This window comes from Plecotus auritus (genome assembly GCF_963455305.1).
Source record: "Plecotus auritus genome assembly, chromosome: 5".
Lineage (NCBI taxonomy): Eukaryota > Metazoa > Chordata > Mammalia > Chiroptera > Vespertilionidae > Plecotus > Plecotus auritus.
Genome location: NC_137776.1, coordinates 32,041,381 through 32,057,469, shown reverse-complemented (window position 1 = coordinate 32,057,469; position 16,089 = coordinate 32,041,381). Strand labels below are relative to the sequence as shown.

The 16,089-nt window shown below is 43.6% G+C and overlaps 1 protein-coding gene and 1 long non-coding RNA gene across 5 annotated transcripts in view; both read right to left on the bottom strand.

Moving 5' to 3' along the window:
- Positions 1–1,461: 1,461 nt before the first annotated feature.
- On the bottom strand, positions 1,462–5,347 carry LOC308248040. Its single transcript, XR_013960594.1, has 4 exons — positions 4,630–5,347; positions 4,251–4,328; positions 3,897–4,030; positions 1,462–2,193 (listed from the first exon to the last, which is right to left on the bottom strand). It is a non-coding gene; the product is annotated as an uncharacterized lncRNA (long non-coding RNA).
- A 4,884-nt stretch (positions 5,348–10,231) lies between these two features.
- The window catches only part of LOC308248036 (nuclear body protein SP140-like protein), a 36,580-nt gene continuing 30,722 nt past the window's right edge, over positions 10,232–16,089 (bottom strand). For 3 of the 4 annotated variants that reach the window (XM_080667964.1, XM_080667966.1, XM_080667967.1), the window contains 5 exons: positions 13,199–13,314; positions 12,405–12,513; positions 12,013–12,090; positions 11,674–11,805; positions 10,233–10,657 (listed from right to left, as the gene is read on the bottom strand). In XM_080667964.1, the coding sequence (XP_080524090.1) occupies positions 10,562–10,657; positions 11,674–11,805; positions 12,013–12,090; positions 12,405–12,513; positions 13,199–13,314 (531 nt within the window). In that variant the 3' untranslated portion in view covers positions 10,233–10,561. Of the gene's footprint in view, positions 10,658–11,673; positions 11,806–12,012; positions 12,091–12,404; positions 12,514–13,198; positions 13,315–16,089 lie in introns of all 4 variants that reach the window. The other variant, XM_080667965.1, reaches the window with a different exon arrangement.

Genomic DNA, 16,089 nt, shown 5'->3' with positions numbered 1-16,089 from the left:
TTCTACCATCTCTCCATGTACATTTTTTCTTTTCTCCCAAAGGAGCAAACATCAAATCTGGACAGATTCCATACACTGATGAGAACATTATTATTATTTTTTTTTTAAGCAAGAGCACAAGGTCTCAGTGTGTCCCAAGTTCTGCACACATGGGGGATCTCTCTCCCTTCCCTGCCTCCTCTCTCACTTGGGGGGTAGAAGGACCAGTAAGCTGAGCCTCTGCTGAGCACAGCTGTCCTCTGCTCCCGACCTTCATGGTGCTTTGGGACCAGACAGAATTTGACACCAATGACACCAGCCTTTTCTAGTGCCCCTCTCTCCTCATCCCTGAGCAATAGGCTGACTAGGCCACCACCATGCTGAGTGTTGGCAGCAGCAACAGTAGCTATTGGCCCAGGGGATGAGACCTGGCACCTCTACGGATGCAGAAATGGAGAGGAGGGGCACCTGGGACCCAAGTGGGAGCACTCAGGCCCCACACCAATGTGCCCTTCTAGGAGGTGGCCCATCAGTCAGCAGGACTCCTGGACCCTCTGCCCTCCCTTCTTCCTGGGGAGACTCTGAGGCTGGGAGTTCTGTGAAGGTGAGTCTGCTCCTTGGTGCATCTCCCTGAGCTCATCCTGCTGGAGGGGACAGGGCTCTGTGCTCTCTGAGCTCCAGAGGGACAATGGCCTGGGATGTGGGCTATATGTGTGGTTGACTGGAGCAACCTGAGACCTTGAGGCTAAGCCCTGTTCTGGGATTCAGTCTTAGGAATTCTTTTTTGGCACCCATCTAAACCATGTCCCCTGATCCAGCTTTTATCAGGAAGAAAGATGGTATTTTGATCCCCATTGTCTCACCTTCTGCCTGGCAATTGTTTTAGAACTCATGTCAAGATACTTGCGGAGAGTTTATACACAGAATTTGAGGCTCCTCTGGTGACTTTGGACCTTCTGAGATTTCTCCCTTCATTCCCAGTGAGCATGGTTGCCCTGGCTTCTTCCCTGACTCTGCTGACCAGAAAAAAAGAGAACTTTCTACCAAAGTTTGAGCCAGCCACCCAAGCCTGGCTGCTCTCAGAGTCAGGCAATACTAAGCAGAAAACATCTGTTAGCTGCTTGTGAGGTTCACTCTACTTCCAGATTCACCCAGTTTTTGTTCTCTGCAAGCAATGGGTTGGGTAGGAGCTCACTCCGCAGATCAGAAACAGAACTCTCCATCCCCACTAGATGCAGACCAACCCTGCCCACTCCCAAGCCCAGCCTGCTTCTGGCTTCTTAGATGGCAGTGGTTGCTGTGCCCCCGAGCCCCTGCCCACCAAGGAAGAGACATGCCTCTGTGCCATGCATCAGAGGCACACCTGTTAGGAGATACACAAGCCGGGCTAGGTACATTTTGCACTTCTATGATCACAAGAGCACACACACACCTACTTAGAGTGGGCTTGTTTCATAAACAAAATAACAGAACAAGTAATATGCCTAGAAAAGACATGGTTTATTCTAGAATTTCAGTTGGAGTTAATACTTAAAAACCATTTATACATATGAGACATAAAACTTGTAGCCAAAAAGCTTAAGAGTATATTTTTCTTTGTTAAAGAAGGAGGTTGAGTTATGGTTTTTGAATCTGGTATTTTGTTTCAAGACATGTTTAGGCAGCCATCTCTTCCCAAGGGATTTGGGCCACAGCCTTCCTTCTGCCTCCTACCTGCTCTAAATTCCCAGTGCCTGTAACAAAGGAAGAAAGGGCACCCAACTGTGCATAGTTGAGAGTTCAGGTCATGTTTTTACAATGTTAATTACTTTCCTTTTATTTTAGCTTGAAAAACATCCTTTAGCACTTCTTATAAAACAGTTCTAGTGGTCTTGAACTTTCTCAAGTTCCCTTTGATGGTTCTATTTCTCCTTTAATTCTATAGGACAGCTTTGCTGAGTACTAATCTTCCTTAACAATTATTTTCTTTCAATATTTTCAATATATCATCCACTCTCTCTTGATCTGCAAAATGTCTGTTGAGTAATTTTCTGATAGTCTTGTGGGGGCTCCGTTGTATGTGACATAGTTTCTTCTTCTTTGTTGAACTTCTAATTTTGTTTTCTAATTTAATTTTGTTGTATGTCCTTGTTCTGTTTCCTGAACAGCAAACACTTGCTTGAAATTCAGCTCAAATTGCTCCTCCAGTCTCATTCCCCAGCAAAAGTTATTGCCCTGAAAAAAAAAAAAAGACAAAAATAATGACATTTATTATTAGTGTCATTAGATACCTTGCAATTTGAGTAGGATCAGAACTCTTGCCTAAAACCCTAAATTACATTAACCAGGTTAAGATTAAAAACTCATGTAGCTAAGAGTAATTTCTTTCTCCTAAGTGCAGGATTATTTACTACTAGAAGTCTGGTGCATGAAATTCGTGCACAGGAAGGTGGTGTTTGTGTGTCCCTCAGCCCAGCCTGCACCCTCTCCAATCTGAGATCCCTCTCACAATCCAGGACTGCTGGCTCCCAACTGCTTGCCTGCTTGCCTGCCTGATTGCCCCTAACCGCTTCTTCCTGCCAGCCTGACCACCTCCTAACCACTCCCCTGCCAGCCTGATCAATGCCTAACTGCTCCCCTGACTGCCTGATTGCCCTTAACTGCCCTCCCCCACAGGCCTGATCACCCCCAACTCCCTACCATGCTGGCCCGGTCACCCCTAACTGCCCTACCTTGCCAGCCTGGTCGCACCTAACTGCCCTCCCCTGCAGGCCTGGTCCCCCCAACTGCCCTCCCCTGCATGCCTGGCCACCTCTAACTGCCCTCCCCTGCAGGCCTGGTTCCCCCCAACTGCCTCCCCTGCAGGCCTGGTCGCTCCCAACTGCCATCCCCTGCAGGCCTGGTTGCCTCTAACTGCCCTTCCCTGCCAGCCTGGTCGCCCCTAACTGCTCTCCCCTGATGGCCTGGTTGCCCACAACTGCCCTCCCCTGCTGGACTGATCCCCCACAACTGCCTCCCCTGCAGGCCTGGTCACTCCCAACTGCCCTCCTCTGCAGGCCCGGTTGCCCCTAAGTGACTTTCCCTGCCAGCCTGGTCACCCCTAACTGCCCTCCTCTGCCAGGCTGGTCACCCCAAACTGCTCTCCCCTGATGGCCTGGTTACCCCCAACTGCCCTACCCTGCAGGCCTGGTCCCCCACCCCACTGCCATCCGCTGCAGGCCTGGTCCCCCCCAACTGCCCTCCACTGCTGGCCTGATCGCCCACAACTGCCCTCCCCTACTGGCAATCTTGTGTCCACATGGGGGCAGCCATCTTTGACCACGTGGGGGCTGCCATCTTGTGTGTTGGAGTGATGGTCAATTTGCATATTACCTTTTCATTATATTGGATTATCTAGGCAAAAATGAAAAATCATTACCATACTTGGGGACTCTTACTCATTTGGTTTGGGTTGTTTACTTTAGTGATAATTGAGAAAGTAATCTAAGGTCTGTGTAACTATCAAATATTACAGATGTCTAAGTATAATCAGTTATCTTCCTTTCACATTGTCACTTCTATTCCTGTCTATTAACTATATATTCATTTACATGCAAAGGAACCTGGAGTTTGAAATTTCTGAGAAGTTTGATTGAGAATGTTTGGAGAGAGATAAGAAGCACAATATAACTTTAGGATGCAATTCTCTTATCGGTTTGTTTGAAGCAGGGAGGACACAGTGTTCTCAATGGGCACCTCTTGCCTTTGAGGAGAGGAATGAGCTCTCAGGGGCCTGTGATGCTCTATCTTGAATTGTAAAAGTCACTCACTTTTGGATCCCTTGCTTGTATGGGTTTATGATAGGATGAGATAAACTATAAAATTTCCCTACTCTAAAAAGTGAGGGCAAAGCGACTCAATGGAAAGAAAATGAAATAGAAACAGGGAAAGCCACTTACCTTTTTAGATGCTCTGTGTTCCCGAAAGATGCGGCACACGTCCTGCATAAACCCCATCATGCTGAGGTAACCTCGCTCACTTAGATTTCATTCAGCATCAAATAATCTGCCATGCTTTGAAAATTCTCTATTCTCTGATGAAAAAAAAAATAATATCATTGAGAGAATTTCTGGTACAGTACAATGTTTGCCTTCTGTGGATTCCTATAAAATCCAGTTGAAATACATAGTAAGAAAAACAGCATCTCGTGTTCTCACTCCCATGGCTTTCAGATCACCAATCCCACAAGAACCCGTGTCAAGCTCAGATAACATTATGGAAGCCTGAAATAATGTTTTGTTGTTGTTACTCACATAGTTATCATGTTGACTATTCTGAAAAACATTGCTCTCTGAATGGCAATCAAGCATCAAGAGGAGGAACTCACATTTCTAGAAAAGAAGAAGGATTTGAATGAAAAGCAGCTTAGAGAGCATGAGCCCATATGCATTCACAGCAGAGGCACGGCCAGACTAGTTTTCCAGAAGTTTCCTCAACAGGTATAGCTCTAGGAAATAGACATGTAATGGCTGACTTTTTTTCTTTTCTGCAAACAGGTTCTGGTGAGTGTTCAGCATGTTGAGATATGGTCAGAAGAGCAGACTCCCTTTGGTGCCCTCCTCCCACCCTATGACTGTTGACTTCTCACATGCAAGCAGAAAGGAGTGATCTTGGGGTTTGAATTTGACTCACCAGCTGCTCCTCAGGCCCCATCTGCCTCGCCAGGACCTCAGATTCCCTGGCAGATTGCTGATTTCCTGAAGACTCCTTCACCCTGCACAAGGTGCAACTCCACGGGCTCCTGAGAGATTCGGCATAGGTGAGCAAGGCAAATCCCCAGAAACAGTCACTGTCCCTATGGCTGCCACTGTTTTCCTTTCAGGATTGGCCAATGGGCACAACCTGAGAATGAAGGGGATACTCCCCAGATTCCCCAAGACCTACATGTGGGGTCTGAGCCAATGACCCTCCTCCCATCAAGGGTAGCAGCAGGAGTTGAGGGCATAGAGGTTGGTGTCAGAGTGAGTGGTGGGCTCTCCTTTCCCTGTCTGAGCTGCTGGGAGCACAAGGAGCCTTGCCCACCAGGCCTGAGTGCCAGAGACTGGGCCTTAACCCTTGGGCTCCTGGGCTTCAGTAAACCAGTTGAGAACATGGCAAAAAGTCCATGTTTCCTGCCATTACTGAATAAGTACAGAACATAAACCACTGTCATTTCCATTCCTGTGAACAGGAATCTGTGCTGAGAAAGTTTTGGAAAGGACAGTAGTGGTATGTAGGCAAAGACCCAGCTACCGGCCTCAGCCTTCCAGAGGAAAGAGGAAAACATTACCCTCCAGCTCACAGGTCTTTAAACAGATCCCAGGATCATACCATTGGACCCCACACCTTCAACCCTGCTTCTTCCTCATCTGGACACAAGAAGGAACTCTGCAGGGGGAGTGTGCATGACAGGAGGAAAAGTCCCTAAAGGGAGCCAGGACTACATCTCACAAACCTCTCAGTTTCCACAGGTGGGAGGTGGCAGTCCCCATGAAAGAAGCTCAAACAAGTAATACAGCAGAAGAGATTTCCTTCATGGCAGCAGACCTTATATATGTCTGAACTTCTCAGCTTGAAGGCAAAACAATGTATTCCCAGTGAGACCTCAGAAGGCCACCACTATGAGAATCTAGAATGCTCAACCTTTTGTGAACCTGGAAAAACACATATGAATCAGGAAGTATCAGAAATTACTTGAAAAAACTAAAATAAAAGTTAAAAAAAATAAACTATATTTGACCATGGTTTCTTTTCTGCCTTCTGAGAGACTCCAGACATCTTGAAAACATCCTGAGGGTAGTTCTATTCTACATAGAACTACCCCCTCATTCTGACACCATCCTGTCTACTCCATGGTCTATTGGAGAAATTCCTACCTTCTTGTGACCATCCAAAGTGACACAAATGAGACTAGTTTGAGGACTGGCCCACCCACTGATGAGTGCTGGGTGGAGGGAAAGTGGTCCATTGAGGAGCAGGAGGAGGCAGGGATGACAGCATCCAGCTTTTTCTGCTATGACTGTTTCTCTTTTCTCCAAAGATGTATGGCCCATGCCATCCCTCCATCATCCTCACTGCTGTATCTTTCATTTCAGCCCCACAGTGATTCTCAGCCATCATGACATGTGGCAGCAGGAATGGAGGGCAAAAACAGTCAGGACCTGGAGGCCAAGGAAAGAGGACCCCTGGGGAGGAACAGGGCCACCCACAGGAATCCACTTGTTTGTATATAGACACCAAAAACAGGGTAGTAGCTGGAGCTATAGGGCCTGGAACCCTGGAATTCTGGAGAGGCAGTGACAGAGGAGGGACACAGAACAAAGGGCATAGCAAAGAAAGGGGTTTCAGAAGCCTCAGCAGGAGCAGCTTCCATTCAGATGTCACTGACAGTCTTATGGGGACTTTCTTGCATGTGATGAGTCACTTTTTTCTTGCTGCTTTTAAAATTCTCTCTTTGGCTTTGACTTTTGGCACTTTAATTATAAAGTGTGTCTGTGTAGTCCTTTTCACATTCTACCCATTGGGCCCATTGGGCTTCATGAAGCTGAAAGCCCATTTTGCTCCACAAACATGGGAAGTTTTTATTATTTATTTATTTATTTATTTATTTATTTATTTATTTATTTATTTATTTTAAAGTATTTAGATTTTATTAAAAATTTAAACCACAGAAACAGAAATTAAATGTACAAACAACAAGAAAATGGGGAAATGATTAGGTAGGAGAAAAATGATTAACACAGCAAGGGTAAGCTGTATAAGCAGTGGTCCTCATTAGCATATCAACCCCTCTGACCCTTTCTCCAGCAGGAAACCAAGCTGTGTCATCACAGCGGGTAGAGGGGTTGGGGCATTTTCCTACCCACACGATTTCTCCACTCATAGAAGCCTATCCACTCACATTGTTTTAAATAGACTTTCTGTCCATTTCTTAACTTTTGTCCTTTGAAATTCCCATGAGTATATGATTTTCTTAATAATGTCTCATAAATCCTGTAGACATTCTTCACTCTTCTTTCCTTCTCTGAATAAATACTTTTAAATAACCTATCTTCTAGTTCACTGATTTTTTTTCCTTCTATTTGACTGGATCTGCTGTTAAAGCTCTCTATTAAATTCTTCAGTTCAGTTATTGTATTCTTTAGCTCGAGCACACTTTTATAGTTTCTTTGTCTTTTTGGTGAACTTCTTATTTTTCCTCCCCCCCTCCCCCAATTTTATTGATTTTTCTGTCTATAGTGTCTTGTAGTTCACTGAACTTCTTTCAGAGGATTATTCTGAAGTGTTTTTCAGATAATTTATATATCCACATTTCTTTAGGGGTTAAGTTATTAGAGTACAGTCATTTTTGCTTTTTTTAGTGTACTGTTCACCTGACTCTTCATGATCCTTGATTCCTTGTGTTGGTATGAGTGCATATAAGTCAGCAATATCTTCTTCCAGACTTTACAGGTCTATAAACCCCACCTGTGCGTAAGTTTCTAGTAGTTATCTAGTAGCCAGAAATCATCTAGATTTTTCCTAAGCCAGACTGGTGAATCATATGGAGATATAAAGGGGATTATAACCCTTTCATCCTTCAACCTTTGCAGGTGGCACCAACCTCTGTCATTCCCTGCTTCCTCAGAAATATAATACTGCTTTTAACCTACTGTGTTCACCATGGAAAAGTTCTGTTTTAGAGCTTTCCATTTGGTTTCTCCCAGGAGAGTCATTGTAATTTCATAGGTTAAGGAATGAATGGTTAAAAAAAAACTGTTTGTGTGTCTTGATTATATATTTAGGAGCTTGGGAAATTTGTATATTGAGTGGATTCACCATTAGATAGACATTACCTTACCTCCATACACTCCAACAGGGGCCATTATGGTGTCTTGGGTCCCCAAGGTATCAACTCATACACTGTATCAATAACCCTTAAAATTTCTGTGAGTTTTCTTTGTTTTGCATATATATTACTTGAATTAATGGCCATATGTGCCTGTGGTGAAAAATTCAGGGAATTACTATGGTATACATTTGCATAGTCCTTTCTTATAAGAACTGCCATCAACAGCTTCTGAGTTAAGAATTGGCTAAGGTCTGGAACGTGTGCAAGGAATGTTGACTCTTCATTGAAGTAACATTTCAACCATCTGATCATCTATTTATAATCTCTTTTGATGACATATATAAATAAACTACTCATGTGTCTTGCCTGTAAGAACAGTATCTTCTAGTAGCTAATTTCTTAGACATTTATGGGCCAGGGTCCCTGGTTGTGATTCTAAGCTTGTTGTCCATTACACAAATTACTCATCTTGCTGTGACAGTTAATGTTGCCTCTTAACTTCAGTTATTCTGGAGTCCTATCGTTTCATATGTTAGGGAATCCAGCTCTGTAAATCATTCCTGCATTACTCCAACCTACTTAGGACAGTCTGGACTGAGCATTTCAAGGATGCAGCTGCCATCTCAACAGTACATCCTTTATTGCCTTGTTAAGATGGTGTCTCTGAGGCATCAGAGGACACAGTAACCCCATGGATGGAATTTCCAGTTGTACAGAGTGAAGCCATGACATCTTTCTAAGTTTTTTGGATCTCTTTTATAATTGTTGGCCTGGCAGACTTCCTTTTTAAAAAAATATATTTTTATTGATTTCAGACAGGAAGAGAGAATAATAGAGAGATAGAAACATCAATGATGAGAGAGCATCATTGATCGGCTACCTCCTACATGCCCCCTACTGGGGATGGAACCCACAACCCGGGCATGTGCCCTTGGCCAAAACTGAAACAGGCACCCTTCAAGTCCGTAGGCCAACGCTCTACCCACTGAGCAAAACCGGCTAGGGCAAGTCTGATATTTCTTATTCTACTTCATCTAGTGTGTACTGTGTTATAACAAGCCTCTAAGAGCCACCCAGGAGCATATTAGAATCATTGCCCTTGGACCTTGCCAGGCTAATTAAACTCTGAGGCCCAGGAGAGTGTGCCTATATCAGCATCCCCCCATCACTGTTTCACATTCTAACATTGTTTTTCCAGGATCCACTCCCACACACAATCTCCTGGCACCTCTTAGTACATGTTGGCCACACCTGCAGCTCTGTTGGAGTAAACCAACTCTTCAGCTAGCAGGCTCATCTAGAATATTCCTAGTTTGGTCTTGCTGAGAGAACTCTGCATAATCTTCATTCAGACAAGATGGTGGGTAGAGCAAAGGTTTGTCTACAAACAGGGACAGGGGTCTCTTTTGCAGGACAGTGGGTTCAGAAGGATCTAGAGTTCAGAGTTCTTAGGTGCATCTACTTAGAAAGCCCCACTCTGAGTTTCAGGTTTTCATGCATTCTTTATCAGGGATTTGACTTTGGCACAAGAGGCCACCATGAGCTTAGAATTCAGTCTTCTCTGAATTTCTATCACTTTTAAAAAATATAATCCTCACCTGAGCACATGCTTAGACAGAGAAAGAGATAAAGATAGAGATATAGATAGAGATAGAGATAGAGACATTGATCAGTTTCCTCCCATATACATCCTGATCTGGGATCGAACCCATAACCCAGGTATGTGCCCTGACAGGGAATGGAACTGGCAAAACTTTCTCTCCACAGGACAATGTTTAACCAGCTGAGACATTCTGGCTGGGCAGAAGTTGTGTCATTCTTAAAATTAGTGCCTGCACCAGGCCTTCCACTGTTTACCTTACAGTTGCAGGTGGTAATTAATATATGTAAGCCTGTCATGCACTTTTAAAAATACTTTAATGGAGCTTAGAAATAGCCACCTAGCCAGGCCGGTGTCATTCCTCATTGAGCATCAACCCATGAACCAGAAGGTCAGGGTTTGATTCCTGGTCACAGCACACGCCAAGGTTGAGCGCTTGATCCCCAATAGAGGGTGTGCAGAAGGCAGAAGATCAATTATTCCTTATTATCATTGATTTTTCTATGTCTCTTTCCCTCTCCCCTCCTCTCTCTGAAATCAATAAAAGCAAATTTAAAATAGTTTTTAAAAAAGCAATAGCCATCTAACCATACAGTTCTTATAGTTACTATTTCTTTCTTTTTAAATGCTAGACAATTGCATCAGTACCTCTTCCACTACAGGTGAATGTTTATGCAACTGCACTATTTTAGTACCCCAGGACCTATCAATATTCTACTTGTTACCATATGGCTAGACAGTGATCCAACTCAGAACTCCATGCTTAGGGATAGCTTGCTAAGATGATTATGTGAAGCTGGGTTCCATAAAAGCAAAGCCTGAGATAAAGTCTCTTCATTAAGTGATTTATTGTGAGAATTCTCTCATGAGGAGGAGGGATAAGGGAAGCAGGATACCATGGAGGGAAATGCTAAGCAAGGATGTGGTCATAGCTGGGGAGCACAGGAACATGAATCACTTCACATGGTTAGTTCAGACTTGGTGCTGAGAACGAACCCCCAACACAAAGAGATGTAACCTTCAAGTGACTCTGGCTCCATTTGGCCCAAAGCAATACATTGGGAAGTGGTGGCATCAGCAGCCAACATTCATAACAGCGGGAGGATGAGAAATCTGCCTGAAAGTGGGATATTCCAGGGTATCAACAGCATCTACTACACCAGTGAACTGTTCTGATTTGTTTTCTGAATAGCAAAGACTTCTTTGAAATTCTTCTTAAATTCCTCCTTTATTAGGTCTGAGTCATTGTGCTGGAAAAAAAACAAACACAGACAAACATAATGATGCTCAATATCATGTCATTAGACAAGTTACAATCGAAAATGATCAGGCCTGTTGTCTTAACCACATAAGTTACATTAACCAGGTTAAGTTTAGAAACTCAAGCATCTTAGAGTATCTTTTGTTTCCTAAGAGCATGATTAAGCCTTGTTGTCTAGACAGAAATGGGAAATCATTACTACACGGATGATTCTTAGTCATTGGCTTTGGTTTGTTTCTTTTAGTAAAAGTTAGAAAAGTAATCTAAGGCCTTGGTGATAATCAAATATTACAGATGTACAATCAATGATTTCCTTTTACATTGTCAATTCTATTCCCCTCTGGTGATATGTTATAAGGTTCATTTACATCGGTTCAGTTACAGCGGTTCTCAACCTGTGGGTCGCGATCCCTTTGAGGGTTGAAAGACCCTTTCACAGGGGTCGCCTAAGACATCCTGCATATCAGATATTTACATTACGATTCATAACAGTAGCAAAATTACAGTTATGAAGTAGCAACGAAAATAATTTTATGGTTGGGGGTCACCACAACATGAGGAACTGTTTTAAAGGGTTGCGGCATTAGGAAGGTTGAGAACCACTGATTTACATGCAAAGAAATCTGTAGTTTGGGGCCTCTGAGAGGTCTGATTGAGTATATCTGGGGGAGAGATAAGAAGGATAATATGACTTTAGGAAGCAATTTTCTCCTTAGGTTCAGAACAGGGAGGACACCACTGTTCTCAATGGGCACCTGTCACCTTTGAGGAGAGGAATGAACTCTCAGGGGCCTGGAGTCTGGTTGCAGGGACAACTCCTTATTCATTGTTGCTCTCTCTGGTGAGCTTAAATCCTCAAAGAAAAAACCCAGCCACTTCTTGAATCCTTGCTTGTATAGGCTTGTCATAGGATGAGGGAAACTCTAAAATCTCCCAGTACCAGGAAATGCAGGCAGAGTGACTCAATGAGTAGAAAATGAAATGGAAGCAGGGAGAGCCACTTACCTTAGGATCCTGAAAGATGTTGTTCATGTCAAGCACAAACCCCTCCACTTGGGAATAACATATTTTCTTTAGATTATTCTTGATTTCATCCAATGTTCTAAGTGTCTCTAGGCATTGAGAAGCCTCTTGAAACTGGTGAAAAATATACCAATAGGAGCATTACTGACAAAGTTCCATGTCTACATTCTATGGATTTTCATAAAATATAGAGGAAATACAAGGTAAAGGTAAAGGTAGCTCAAGCTCTCCCTCCCATGGGCCTTAAATCACAGATCCCACAGTATCTGTGTCAAGGTTGGGTAACATTATGGGGCCTATACATGGTTTGTTGTTACTCACATAATTTTGATGTGGAATATTTGGAAAAACGTTGGTCTCGAAATGGCAATAGGCCTTTAGGAGTAGGAATCCACATTTCTGCAAAAGAAGAAGACTGTGAATGAAAAGCAGCTTGGCAAGAGTGAGCCCATATGCATGTCTAGGCAGATGCATGAACACAGTAGTCTTCTGGAAGTTTCCCCAAACAGCGATTGTTCTTGGACACTAACATGTAATAGCTGAGTTGTTTTTTTGTTTTGTTTTGTTTTCTGTAAGCAGGTTCTGGTGAGTTTTCAGTGTGGTTGAGGCATGGTCAGAAGAGTAGGTACCCTTTGACACCCTTCCCCTCACCCGTGACTATTTGACTTCTCATGTGAGCAGCAGGGAGATGTCTTGGGTCAAATACAACTCACCAACTTCTCGTCAGACTCCATCTGTCTCGCTAGGACCTCAGATTCACTGTAACACTGCTGACTTCGTGAAGACACTCTTATTGTGCAGAAGGTACATTTCCAAGGTTTCCTGAGATGTTAGATATAAGTGAGCAAGGCAAGCCTAGAAACACCTCCATTCCCACAGCTGCCAATATTCTTCTTTCAGGAATGGCTGATGGGCACAGCCAGGGAACGAGGGGACACCTCCCAGATTCTCCAGGACTCTCATGTGGTAACTCTGGTCCCTAGAGTAGCAGCAGGGGTTTATTGGTTGGAAGATGGTGTCCAGGTGAGTGCTGGGCTCCCCTTTCCCGGTTTGAGCTGCTGGGAGCACAAAGAGCCCTGCCTTCATGCCTGAATGTCAGAGAGTGGGCCTTAACCCCTGAAGGCCTTGTGCCTCCATTAACCTGTTGAGAACATGGCAAAATAAGGGAAACTGTCTTTATTTACTGTCTTTTCTGAATAAGCACAGAACACAAACAACTGGCATTTGCACTCCTGTGAACAGGAGTCTGTGGTGGATAGTTCTGGAAAGGACAGTAGTGATATGTAGGCGAAGCACCCAGCTACAGACTTCAGCCTCCTAGAGGTGAGAAGAGAACAGTAACTTACTACTGATCCCATTTTTAAACAGCTCCCCGCATCATACCGCTGGACCCTTTACCCCTGACCCTGCTCTTTCCCCATCAGAACACAAGGAGAAACTGTATTGGGAGTGTACATGCATGGCAGGAGGAAGGTCCTTGTAGGAGAAGGGGCTACATCTCACAAACCTCTCAGGTTCCATAGGTGGGATGTGACAGTCCCCATGAAAGAAGCTGAAACACGAGCTGCAGTTGAAGAGCATTCCTTCATCCCCACAGATCTTGCATTTGTCTGCGTTTTCCAGCTAGAAGGTAAAACAATGTCTGTATTCCCAGTGAGACCCTGAAGACCAGCGCTGTGGGAATCTGGAACTCATTGCTTTTGTGGAAACCTGCATGGACAGTTATGTGCTTCTCCCTGAGCTGTGAACCAACTGCATGGTGTGGAGGTTTCAGAAAAAGAATTCTTGGTCTGTGGTGAAGTTCAGGAGGAGTGACCTTTGTGACCAGAAAAGGTTTTCCTACAAAACCAGAGCTTCTTTGGCTGACAGGGCAGTGAAACCTGATATTCCAGGATGGGCAGGGTTACCCACGGTCCCCTGGCAAGGAGCATTATTTAGCTGTCAGACCTTTCCAGGGAAGCTTGTTGTATAACCCTGCTCATCCTGGAATAACAGGTTTCAGTGTCCCTGCCACCCATCAGACAAGCCAGCCACAACCTTCCAGGGAAACCAGGGCACACCTCACCCTCCACAGCCCCTGGTTGCTCCCTCTGAGGCCTGCCTGGCTGGCCCTGTCCTCCTTTCTCAGTCTGGGAGTATATGTGACTAATAAACACCTGTCAATTCCTCTGTCAGGTAACAGATGCTGTTATTTGCCATCCCCCAAACTGTCGGGTGGATATGCATCCCTCATTAATGGGGTGAAGAGGATGTGATTAAAACAGAAAACAACTTTTTTTCCCTCTTTTTAAAAATAAAAAGCACCATTTACATATGAATCAGTAACTATGTTTGCTCCTGGTTGCTTTCCTGGTTCTGCCTTCTGAGAGAATCCAGACAGTTTGAAAATAACTTGGTGATTATTCCATCACAGATAGAAACATCCTGTGTACTCCATGGTCTATTGGAGAAATTCCTACCTTCTTGTGACCATCTGAAGTGACACAAATGAGACTGGTTTGAGGACTGGCCCACCCACTGATGAGTGCTGGGTGGAGGGAAAGCGGTTCATTGAGGAGCAGGAGGAGGCAGGGATGACAGCATCCAGCTTTCTCTGCCATGACTGTTTCTCTTTTCTCCAAAGATGTGTGGCCCATGCCATCCCTCCATCAGCCTCACTGCTGTATCTCTTTCATTTCTCATCCTTCTCTTCCTCCAACATTTAGACAGAATCCCTCAGGTTTCCATGAAATCACTCTCAAAGCTGCAGTTACATCGCTATGTCTCCAGCTCCCAGATGTCCATCCTCTCTTCTGCATTTGTGCACATCCCTTTGCTCCCCCAGCATCTCCTCCTGGGCCCTTAAAGCACACCCCAAACTCATCCAGGCAAAACAATGTAGTATCCTGACCCACACCCACTACATTCTCTTTCCTGGTGCTTCCATTTCATGAAACGTTCACCTTCTGCCACAAACCTGAGAATCCTTTCTCACTCTATACGCCCACTAGTATCCAAAATTCTATCTATACACAATCCTCCTCACAGTAATTGCTAAGCTTACTTTGTTAGTTCTGTCATCCCTCTAAGGTTCACTGAACACAGGTCTGCTGAGACCCTGAAAAATGGTTCCAATCCTAATACATAACGAAAAGTGGTATGTTTCTCAGTCTGTATTATATCTCGGTTAACAACACACAAATATCAGAAATGTCCTTTTAGCAAATGGACACAGTAATTTGGAACACAGCTATGTTATTTCTCTTTGTGCAGATAGTAATAACAGATGAAAAGTTGCTAAAAGTTATTTTGAGTCTTGTTCCGGACTTTTGGATGGAAATTTTTATCTTGGGGAAACAAGATTCTGGTCATTTCTTTTGCTTTTAAAAGTGGCCATATTTGAGCTTGGCTGGTGTGGCTCTGTGGTTGTGTCAACCTAGGAACCAGGTGGTCACAGTTCGATTCTTGGTCAGGGCACATGCCCAGGTTGCAGGCTCAATCCCTAGTCTGGCGAGTGCAGGAGGCAGCCTATCAATGATTCTCTTTCACCATTGATGTTTCTATCTCTGTACTTCTCTCTTCCTCTCTGAAATCAATAATACATACATACATATGTATTATTCTCATATATGGCCAATATATTAAAATTTTAATGCATATATATATATATATATATATATATATATATATATATATTTTAATGGCCATATATGAGAAAGTGCAAGGCTCAAGGAGCATCTTGCCAACATGAATCACATTCCCAAAGAAGTATGAGACTGAATCACATTCCCAAAGAAGTATGAGACTGCTCTAGCATGGAGACCTGGGGCCATTTTCCTTCTCCTCTCTGTAGGGATTCACAGATTACCAACACCATTCTTCAGAAAGTGCTGACTCTCTCTTCAGAACAAAGAAGTAACAAATATAAGCAGTGCATAAGAATTTTGCATCCATAATCTTTAATCAAGTTTAGAACCCTTTTCTCTGAGGCTCCTTGTTTCTTAGCCCGGCTGCACATTTGAATTGTCAAAGCAGAGTATATAAAATACTAAATTCCTGGTCCCAACATCAGAGATTCTGAATCAATTTTTTCTGGTTTGAGGCACAGGCATTAGTATTCTCCCTAAGTTATAGAATGAGTAACTTGTGTATCAAAATTATCTGAAGACATTTTAACAATTCTAATGTCCAAATCATAACTCAGAATGATTTAAATGAGATTTTTGTCTAGAGTGGGATTCAGGCAATGTTATTTTTCAAAGGTCTTCAGGTGATTCCAGTGAGATTTAACCTGAACAAGTGTGGGTTTTAATACCTGAGGATATAATAAGACAATGACGAATTGGCTTGTAATATTTTTCCTAGGAAAGACTGTTAACAACTGTCTCATGCTGGGACAGTTGCTTTCTACCTACAGAC